General features: G+C 36.4%; 1 protein-coding gene across 1 annotated transcript; it reads right to left on the bottom strand.

The window, feature by feature from the left end:
- Positions 1–777: 777 nt before the first annotated feature.
- LOC145095773 (uncharacterized) lies at positions 778–2,282 on the bottom strand. Its single transcript, XM_079033602.1, has 2 exons — positions 2,181–2,282; positions 778–2,091 (listed from the first exon to the last, which is right to left on the bottom strand). Exons 1-2 carry the CDS (start codon positions 2,280–2,282, stop codon positions 778–780), a joined length of 1,416 nt encoding a protein of 471 aa, XP_078889728.1.
- Between the last annotated feature and the right edge of the window lie 9,672 nt (positions 2,283–11,954).

Consider the following 11,954-nt stretch of genomic DNA (forward strand, 5'->3'; position numbering starts at 1 on the left):
ATTCATTGAAGATAAATGCTGAAGCCAAGTTCCCAATGAAGATTATCAAGAAAGCCAGCTACTTTTTAGGGGGAGCTTGTTGGGTCAATTAAGAAAAGAAAGCTATAAACCAAGGGGGAGATTGTTGGGTCAAAATATGGTTTATACTTTACTTTTCTGGGCAATAATATTTTTGTGTAATATTTGGAACTTTATGGTCTAGTTTACGGCTGAGTTTACGGCCATAAACTCATTTACGGCCCATTTGTTTTGTCCAGCCCATATTCAAGTATAAATAGAGGTGTTAGGATGAACAGTAGAGAGTTTTCGGTCAGAGAGAAACAAGAGTTTTTATGTGTTTGAATCTTTTGTATCCGGAGCTTTAATTCATATCAATACATACAGAGATTCATAATATTCTTCTTCTCCTTCTCTTCTATTTGATCTGACATCATCCGTTTGATTGGGATTCCGCACCATCAAACGGATCTGACTGATACACAGGCAAATTAGGGACTTACAATGTGGGCCTCTCCAACACATCAATCTTCTTGCCACCTCCTTCAACGGAACCTACAACCTTCCTTTGGCTTTCTTTTTGCGCATAAACCAAAAAGGACTTAACCCTTTAATATCAGAGATTGTCCACTTAATCCTTTTTTGGTACTTTTTCAGCAGGGTTATCAACTCACTCTCTTCCTTCTTCGATAGTTTATTTGAGTTGATGACCGGTTGAGTGCTCTCCTTCTCGACATGTATTAGATTTAAAGAGTCCAGTGGAGTTTTTGCTCCCGGATCTTATGCTTGTTCCACTGATGGAAGGAATTTGGATTTGGTGGTAGGTGGCCTTGGTTTCATATCATAAGTCCTCATATGCTTCTTGTCATCAATAAACTCCAAAATCTCCAGCACCTCATTATTCGTATCGAACTCCTTTGCAATCTCCTTAGCTTTATCCCTGTCTACTTTTTGTGACAAAACTAACTCTAGAAATTCATTGTTAGACAAATTTAAGCCCTTTTTAGTTGAGGGTTGGATCAAATTCACAAGATTGACAGACTGAACATTGGAAGGAACCTTTTTTGCTTCATGAACATTGAAGTTGATAACTTCACCATCAAATTCCATACTTAAAGTTCCATTGTAGACATCAATTTTTGTTTTAGAAGTTTTAAGGAAAGGTCTACCCAAAAGTATGGAACTTGAACTTGGAGAGTCATCATCTCCCATATCTAAGACATAAAAATTAGCCAGGAAAACAAATTCATCAACTTGCACTAACATGTCCTCCAATACACCTTTTGGATGTACCAAAGACCGGTCGGCAAGTTGGATGATCACACCGGTTTTGCTCAATATTCCTACACCAATTGATTTAAAGATAGAATATGGTAGGACATTTATGGATGCCCCTAGATCGAGCATGGCTCGAGGTACATAAAGATTCCCCAATTTGCATGGCACGGTAAAGACATCGGGATCATTGCACTTTGGGGGCATCCTCTTTTGCAAAACCGCGGATACATTTTCCCCAACTTTTACAATTTGGTTTCCTTTCAATTTCTTTTTAGATACACAAAGATCCTTAAGGAACCTTGCATATCTAGGTACCTGCTTGATGGCCTTGAGGAGTGAGATGTTAATGTGAACTTTCTGGAACATTTGCATAATCTCACTCTCTTCCCGTTCTTTCTTCATGCTCTTTAATAGTTCGGGGAATGAAGCAGGTGTGGCTTTAGACTCAGTCATGAAGGGCTTCTTTTCGGTTGTTTTATCTTCCTTCTTCTCTTCTTTGGTTGCCTCTTCGACCACTATTTCTTTTTCTTCTTGATCAACCGACATTTTTGGAACATCGTAGCTCTTTCCGCCTCTCAAAGTGATGGCACACACGTTGTGCCTTGGGTTCGTTTCTGTTTGGGCGGACAACTTTCCTTGAGATTCTAGTTTGCTTACAGAAATATCAAGCTGTGTAACTTGTTGCTCTAAGTTCTTTATACTTGCTTTTGTCTCTTGTTGGAAAGTTTGGGTTGTAGTGGCCAAATTCTTCACAATGTCCTCTAAGGAAATGCTTGATGAACCCGCTTGTTGAGGAGGGTGTTGTGGCTGCCTTGGCTGAAAGTTTTGTGGTGGAAAAGGTGGTCTTTGTTGGTATTGATTTGGTTGACTTGGTTGATGAATTCCCTGTTGATTTCCTCCCTAACCTTGATTGTTGTTCCATCTTTGGTCGACCTGTGGCTGATCATATCCTCTTTGATTTGATCCGGAATAGCCTCGCATGGCTTTTTCTTCTTTATATTCCTCATCTTGAAGTTGAGGGCACATGTCAGTTGGGTGCCCTACTTGAGTACAAATACCGCAAGGGCAAGGTGTGGGCTGCAAATCTTTATCTTTGGCTAGCATCGTAACCTCAGACAAATACCACTTTCGTAAGCTCGGACAATTGAGCTTCAGTTTGAGGAGTCTGGACTTCCTTTACACCTCGGGGTGCATCCGTGTACAATTCTTCATCATAGCTTGAATGTTTAGAATCTTCAGTCATGTTCTTGATTAGGTTGCGGATTTTGGTTGGAGTCTTGTCGGGTAAAGATCCGCCGCTTGAAGCATTAAGAAGCCTTCTTTCCATTGGATTCATTCCTTCAATGAAATATTGGAGGAGTTGGTACTCGGTAATTTCGTGCTTGGGACAACGGGCACACAATTTCTTGAATCTCTCCCAATATGCGTGAAAATCTTCTCTTTTGTGTTGCTTGATTCCAATGATTTCCCTCCGTAGGGATGAATCTTTCATCTCCGGAAAGTATTTGTCCAAAAAGAGGCGTGCAAGATCTACCCAAGTAGTTACCGTCCCCGGTGGGAGGTCATAAAGCCAGTCTTTGGTTGCATCTTGCACTGCGAAGGGGAATTCCCTAAGCTTGATTTGATCCTCTGTGACATTATGTGGTTTCATGCGCACACATACTACATGGAACTCAGTGAGGAACTTGTGAGGATCTTCATTTTCCAGACCTCTAAATGTTGGGAGTAAGTGGTTGAGCCTAGATTTTAGTTCCAAGTTTGTGGTAGTCGGATATGTGATGCAAAGAGGTTGTTGAGTAACCTCTTGCCTCGACCATTGACAGAGAGTTTGTTCGGGTGGGAGGTTTTGAGGTGGATTCCCTCCATGGTTATTTTCCATGGTGTGAGTAGTGGTTGAAGTTTCTGTAGGTGTGGTGGTTGGGGTATTATTGTTGGGTTTTGAGCAATCTAACACTTCCTAAGTGTGCATGCAACCCTAATAAACCTTGGATCTATGTTTTCTTCTAAAATACATGCAAATAATAATTTCCAAGGTGTCTTCCTAACTAGTATAGCATAAGGATTATGAATCATAAAACTACTAGTAGAAATACATACCTTTTGATGATGGTTGATTGTTTGGAGTTTGAGAGCCAAGCACCAATAGTGTGAATGCCTCAAATGGAATCAAAAAACACCACAAACTCTTGGAAAACTTTGAGAGAGTATACACACTTTGTATTTTCGGCCACACACAAGCACACACACACACACACACACTAGTTCACTAGTTACCCTTAGGGGCCATTTCATGCAACATAAGCATGCTTATATAGTGTACATGATTAGGGTGAAACCCTAATAACCCATGTCCTTTCCTTTCCAAGGATCCATGGGTTAAAAGCTCCATGGATCATCCATGGACTTCCATACAAGCCTAGCCCATTAACAAATGAGTATTAGCCCACACTATATAAAACCAATAGCCCACAATTTAATTAGTCTTTCTTTTAATCTCTAAATTAATTCATAATTAATTTAAGACTAATACTAACTAAATAACATAACTTCATATTAATATATTATAACTTATAATATATTAATAAACATATGTGTATAACTCTCATAAAATTATCCATAAAAAGTTCGGGTGAGATGCAACCCAAATGGACCATGCCGGTCGGGTCAAGTATATACCAAATAAGTTATGGACTTAGACACCTTATCCAACAGACTCCCACTTGGATAAGTCTAATAACTATATTTGCATATGTTACTTCAGGAACCAACCAGCAATCGTAGCTCTCGAAAACTCCATTGAACTATGAAGCGCCATTTTAAGATAAGTGATCGTATAATCCTCTGTTCTCATGATATCAGCCGGACAAATACATGGAACAACGTCGTACTTATTGTCTAGCAGTTTGTTTCCCGATTTCTCCGATTTGTTTGACAAAGAACTTAATCGAACACATCAATTTAGTTCTGACCGGCCGGTACATAGGTCACAACAAAATCATCGAGGGGCCCAAATATCGCTTCTATTTCTAGAAGGAACAGATAAACTTTGACTCATATGCTTGTTCTACTACTTGTTGAATTGTACACAAAGGCACGTTTTATAACATCAAGTTACTGATGCATTTACGTGCAATCAATGCACAACCAACTCATAGGTAACAACTCATATCTCTAGGTTTGAAGATTTATATGATATTACCGTCTCACGATCACTCGAGATAACTTCCATGAAGTGATACAAGTGAGCGTGGGTTTATTCCAATACTCATAACTTATGAGCACTCATGAATGTTGTAGCAACCATTGCTATGACTAAACCCATTTAGCCATCTACAAACTCGATTCATGACAGTCTTGATTCATACCTACTTCCAAGATATGAACGACTGTGGAGTGTTTAAATAACTTAGTCATTCGGAAAGAATAACCTAGCTATTTTGGAAGTCAAAACATGCAAAGTGAAACACAATAATAATCGAATCTAATATGGTCTCAGAACCCTTTTGAATATAAATAGAACCACCTTTTATTTATCACCATATTGATTACACATTATTCATTGTATAATGTTTCAAACAATCAACTTAAGACTTGAATAAAACAACAGTCGTCCCATGCTCCTAGCATGTACACTTTGTTTTTCTAAACGATAGTTATGCCATACTCCAAGTATGCACACTATGATCCTTACATTGTGATGTAGATCAATTGAACATGATTCCATTGATACTCATTTCACAATCCCAAATCCTTATTGTAAATGTGAGAATCCCCGATTCCTATCATTTACCAAAAAAACTGTTAGATTTTAAACTTTTATGCAATGTTCCTCTTGTAATGATTATGCACAAAGTCACCAAAACCTTGTCACCAGTCATTACAGAGTATTCCAAAGAAGGTCAACTTCTATGGAACGGAAGTCTCATATTCAAAGTACATTGCTTTGAACATCCTTCTTGCATTAAGGTTTTCTAATCTTACATAGATTGAATAACTTCCACCTATGGAGACATTTCCATAGTCCCATTTTTACTATCACTTCCGAACAAGAGTTACTTCTTTTCAGAATATGTCAATATGGTCCTTTCCGACAACTTACATCATACTTCCAACTTTCCCTGAGCAACCAATCTTTGGCGAACCTCAGACTGTCCTCGACAATTGCTTAATCACTTTAGTCATATCCAGTTCTAGACTTTTCCCTTCTCAATGCCTTAAGCATTTGGAAAATTCAGAAAAGATGAATATTATAGCACATGCAATCGATCCTATATCCGAAGCATATGGGACACGATTCATGATGTTTGACATAAAGACATGATACTAGACCAGTCTTTTGCTACAGTATTTTTTATTTTCCATGTTTTCAAAATTTAACTATGAAGAGGGATGCCGTAATCATAATCGAATTTTGAAAACGCAATATATATAAAATTTCTTCAAGTTGAACCATTCCAACATAAAATTCATATATATATATATATATATATATATATATATATATATATATATATATATATATATATATATTCTTGACTAAAGACGATTAAAATCTCAATCTAAGCTTTAGAATTGAAACGAAGTATAATTTCCTCTCCTTTAATTATAGCAAAACAACTTTTCAACCCCTGCAACTTCACGAATTGAAACTTTTGTTTTTCTATAATTAACATTGCTAACTTGCAATACTAAACGTAATAATCATGCTCCCACTAACATGACGATTATCAGCATAACACTTATGCTCCTACTAGCTCTGACATATTTCCAGAAATCTGCTGGACTTCTGAAATTTAGATTCATACACCCTTTCTTAGATAGCTCACATGTGTGTCTAAACAATTTTCAGAACTATGAAAAGGGATGCCGTAATCATAGTCTCAATTGCTTAGGCATTTGCCATTTCTCACAAGTCCATGTTAGTGTGCCGATTAACCACACGCGCTCCACTAATGACTTTTGAAAATGCAAATAACACAATTGATATCTACATAAAATCTACTTAGTGAAAGCGTTTCCTCACCATCATTTTCATGAATCGGAGAGAAACCTTATGACACTTAGATTTTATAGTGTATGAGTTCCTATCCATGTGAATTTGTCAAAACCATAATCACAGGATAAGGTTAGTGACAAATTCAGCCTTACATGGATTAAACTTGTTCAATCTTAGTTTCTTGTCACCTTGGTAGCACAAGGCCCACCAATGCTTCCAAGTTGAACTCTGATAACTCACATGCAAATTCAACTTATTTGAAGTAGGTACAGAAATAAGAATTATGTCAACACGATAGGTTGCAACCTTAAGTCGTGTGCTAGTGACAAATTACAGGTTTTACTCTTGATTAAATCTTGAAACTCTTTCAGGATCTTTAAGGCTCCCACTGTCCCCTTGACATATAAGTTTCCCCAGTCAAGAACCATTCCTTGACAAAACAAATATTCAAGGGACAATGCGGATTCTTATCAAGACTAACACTTCACACAATTGGTCTTAGTTGGTCTTTGTCTCATCCAAGACATCACAACTTACCAATCTCAAATGTACAAGAGTAGAAAACATTTTACTCTTACATTTGACTAGTGTTAATAAATCTTCCTTTATGTCACTCAAAGTTACAATCTTGGAGTATGACTCTAAGAATTGTTTTGGAACGAAGTATGACTCATCTTCTTGATTTTAACCAATCCAACAATTCATGACCTCTCTTCTTAGCCATAACAATGCACTAAGACGTCCTTAGAGTATGAATTTGTGATATGGTTTCATAATCATTAAGATGATCATGAAATACGATACTAAAGTACTCTCCCATCCTTTTAGATTTGAGAAACTTTTATCTTTCTGCCTAATTTGATTCTTCTCATTTGTTTTGTCATACATTGTAACCTTTCCAATGTTACAGAATTATACTTAACCTTATAAGTATAATCATATTTACTAATCTTTAGTAAATCATGACAAATCAATCTTTGTGGTGGACCTTGACCAGCGCACACCCAGTATACCTAATTCCTTAGTCCTTCAATTGACTCACATATACATGTGATCAAAGAATTAGTCTTAATTTTCAAAGATGAAAAATTCTCATTCATCATACAATACAACCTGTATGATTCCAAGTTTCTGTCCAATTGAAACTTGGGTGATGAAAAACTTTCTTCATTTGGTAAATTCAGACACTACCACAAATGAAGGAATCAAATCCACTTTCCAATATTGCTATTACCGGAAACATATAAGCAACAATTTTCCACAGATGCCATTGTAAGGATATTTTTAAAATAAATAAAATTAAAACCCTTTTTTTTCTTTTATTTTAAAACTTTGCGGAAAAACTTATCCTTACAATCCACATGAAAACCTTGTTGTTATCTATTCATAAGCAATATATTATAACTCTTAAGCAACAACTCAAAATTATGATTACCGAACCATGCGATCGAAACCCACCTTCGCAATCAGAATCAACATATACTTACTTTAAGCTTCCTATTTGATTCTTAAAACATCAGCATGTGACCCATTCACATTATGTAATAAGAATCTCCAAATAGGAACTTAATAGAGTTAGACAGTGGACTTTACCCGAAGTAGAGTCAAACCTCTTGACTTGATCAATCTTATGACCTTTCAGGTGAATAGGGCAGCTTCGCAACCAATGCCCCTTCCTTTGGCAACAAAACACATGGACCCTTTGGTAATGGCACATGAGACTATCTCAGACTTAGCCTTTCTCTTTACCATTTGCTCAACCGAGTTGACTATGGTCGATCCCTTTCCATTGGGAAGAGAAATCTTTTTTCTAGATATCCAATGCTACCATTGTCAATGTCCATTTAAGACTTGGGAATTTGTTCTTTTAATCAAATTTGCTTTACTAGTGTTCTGAATCATTGCTGATTCCACAAAACCAAGCAAAAAAGATAACATCATTAAGGGTCATGTCATAGTCTATCTCATAGTAGTCCCAAAAAGACTCACTATGTTACTAAGAAAGTGATTGAACATCCAACCTTCACGAGACTTTGAAACCCAACTCTCCCGGCTTGTCAATATGTGACTTTATCTCCAAGATGTGAGCACACATAGACTATGCTTGCCAATAGGGATTGAGTGACTTTAAACTTTTCAAGAACTTGTGGGTGAGGGAGAATAATTGGAGGAGGTGGAGGAAGTGAAGCATGATGTTGAGGGACACCATCTTCAAGAGATTTGGGAAGATCATAGTTGTCTGAACCAGAAATCTTTAATGGGAGAAAATCAAGTTAGTTGATTCAAAATCCTTAATATAACACCCAATATGAAATATTAAGGCTAGGACCCAACACAATATTTTATAATTTGGAAGAGGGATGCCGTAATCCAAGCTATAAAATATTTGAAGGTAGGCGAATGACGATTCACCAATTTCCACCATGAAAAACGAAATAATTTATTAGGTTTTAATTGGATTTGAAATTCCTAGATCTTTTGAGATTTATTGAACTTTTCAATGGCATGTTTCAATCTCGAGTGTGCCCTCTCAAATTTTGTGACTGGGATGCCGAGGATCACAAAACAAGGTGTGAATAACCATACCAATTCACTTGGTACCCTTAATATTATCACCTAATCAATGTGCCGGTTAACCACACACGCTCCATTGATCTATGACAAACATTAAGTCACCCTTCGTGATCCTTACTAGTCCAAGTTAGTGTGCCGGTTAACCACACACGCTCCACCAACGACTTGGTAAGGTACAAAGTGTGAATTCCATGGGCTAGCACCAAATTCACATTTTCCTAAAGTAACTAAGATTGGGAATTAAATAAAAAATATTTAGTTACTTTATAATAATCATTATACTTTTAATGAGGATTTAAAGTCATTGTCCTACCCGTTCGGCTAACGACCCTCCACCGATCAAGCAAGCGGTGGGTGAGAGTGGACACCCATTAAGTCGCCATTTTATAGGCAACAACCTTATACCCACCTTATAGACCGGCTTCGTGAATGAGGCCTACTAACGGTAAAACGACTTGTTCTTATACATATATATAATAATTAACCATTAATGTTATAAATAGTATAAGTGTTGAATTTTAACTTTTAAAATTCTAAGTGTTGGAATTATAGTTTATTAAAGTGTGTGAAACTTTTCCAAATTCCAAAACTTGAGGGCAAGTTTTGAAACTATTCAAAACTAATTAATTCCATGATTTATGTGTTTAAAGTAGTTTTAATCCAAAAACTCTTCAAGTTCCATAACTTGAGGACAAGTTATGGAAGACTTTAAACTAATAAAAGAATTAATTTTCTTTATTTTTATAACTTATGGAATTAATTAAGGTTACACTTTATTTATATATTTATTAATGAAGTGACTCTTGAACCTCCATAACTTAAGGACAAGACTCTTCATCTTTTGTAACCATCCAAAACTTTTCATTTCATAACTTATGGATTAAAGGTTCATAAAATGAAGACTCTTCATTTTATGTAACTTATGTGTTTTTAATGTGTGTTAAAGAAAAGTGATCTTTGGATATCCATAACTTGAGGACAAATTATGGACTCCATTAAAACACATAAATGATCAAGAATTAATTCCAAATAATTCAGCAAATAATTCCTATCATCTTCTAAATTCATAAGAACATGAACATGATCATCAAAATTTCAAGAATTATATGAACACATAAAAATCATGGAATTTTGATATATGCTATTGTAAATGGATTAGAACAACCATTACACCAACTAAAACAAGTTTTAAAACACCAAAACAGTTTAGGGTAATGTTTCTAGTCCATTTCCAGCAGCAAAAGTCGAAAATCTGCATTCTGATCATTCTACTCGCCGAGTGCACGAACCTACTCGCCGAGTAGGATGAATTTTGCCTTGAACTCGGCGAGTCCCCCCATGGACTCGGCGAGTCCATCAGCCAGACAGCAACAATTTCAACTTTTTTCACTATTTTGCATCAAGTATCAAACAAGCAAGCCTAGGCTCTGATACCACTGTTGGGTTTTGAGCAATCTAACACTTCCTAAGTGTGCATGCAACCCTAATAAACCTTGGATCTATGTTTTCTTCTAAAATACATGCAAATAATAATTTCCAAGGTTTCTTCCTAACTAGTATAGCATAAGGATTATGAATCATAAAACTACTAGTAGAAATACATACCTTTTGATGATGGTTGATTGTTTGGAGTTTGAGAGCCAAGAACCAATAGTGTGAATGCCTCAAATGGAATCACAAAACACCACAAACTCTTGGAAAACTTTGAGAGAGTATACACACTTTGTATTTTCGGCCACACACAAGCACACACACACTAGTTCACTAGTTACCCTTAGGGGTCATTTCATGCAACATAAGCATGCTTATATAGTGTACATGATTAGGGTGAAACCATAATAACCCATGTCCTTTCCTTTCCAAGGATCCATGGGTTAAAAGCTCCATGGATCATCCATGGACTTCCATACAAACCTAGCCCATTAACAAATGAGTATTAGCCCACACTATATAAAACCAATAGCCCACAATTTAATTAGTCTTTCTTTTAATCTCTAAATTAATTCATAATTAATTTAAGACTAATACTAATTAAATAACATAACTTCATATTAATATATTATAACTTATAATATATTAATAAACATATGTGTATAACTCTCATAAAACTATCCATAAAAAGTTCGGGTGAGATGCAACCCAAATGGACCATGCCGGTCGGGTCAAGTATATACCAAATAAGTTATGGACTTAGACACCTTATCCAACAATTATAGGTAGGTGAAGAGGGTGGAGTGGTATTTTTGGGTGAGGATGGTTGAGATGAGACCGATAGGCTTTCTATCTCGGATGCGGATACACTTGAGAGAGGTATGTCCTCCCAAATGTTGATGACGGGAGGGTTAGATGATGAAGAAGTCCCGGAACCCGGTTACTTCTTACGAAGCTTGGCTTGCTTCATTAGCTTCTTTGCATCCTTCTTTATCTCCGAGTCAATTGGCAATGGTGTACCTGTACGAAATGATCTTGGCATAAAGCAATTAGTAACACCGTGTCCCCGGAAACGACGCCAATTTGTTAGGGGTGTCAAACCCAACAAATAAAGAGGTACAAATGAATCCAAGTACACTACTATATTGCACTAAAAGGTAGTACAAGGCAAGTAGGGTCGATCCACAGAGACACGGGACAATCGGTCTAATACCTCTTTGCACAAGGTATTATGGTCACCAACAGTAAAGAGGGGGGGGGGGGTTAGAATGCATTGACTAAACAAACAAATTAAAAACATACGTAATCAGCTAAATGAGTGAATTAAATTCAGATTTTGTAAGGACTCCAACTTCATTTATGACAACTTAGCAATGTGACTCAAAGATGACACAATATTCATTCAGTTCTATCTAAGTTGGTACTTGAAAGTGTTAATAAGCTCTAAAACTTCCTATTCACCACATTAATTAACCAAAACAAGCTCTTTGATTAACCCTAACCTTACTAACCTAATCTAAACAAGCTCTTAGAATTAGATTAAAAGATCGCATGAAGCTTTATGCGAATGTTCCCAACAACACCCAATACTCCTCACAAGCTCGGGAGTGTAAAAGTGTATGAATAAGATTTACACTAAATTCATTCAACAGAGATCAATTTAATGCTTGTTACTTGT

This window comes from Lactuca serriola, chromosome 3, assembly GCF_051521515.1.
Source record: "Lactuca serriola cultivar US96UC23 chromosome 3, Lser_US96UC23_V15, whole genome shotgun sequence".
NCBI classification, from domain to species: domain Eukaryota; kingdom Viridiplantae; phylum Streptophyta; class Magnoliopsida; order Asterales; family Asteraceae; genus Lactuca; species Lactuca serriola.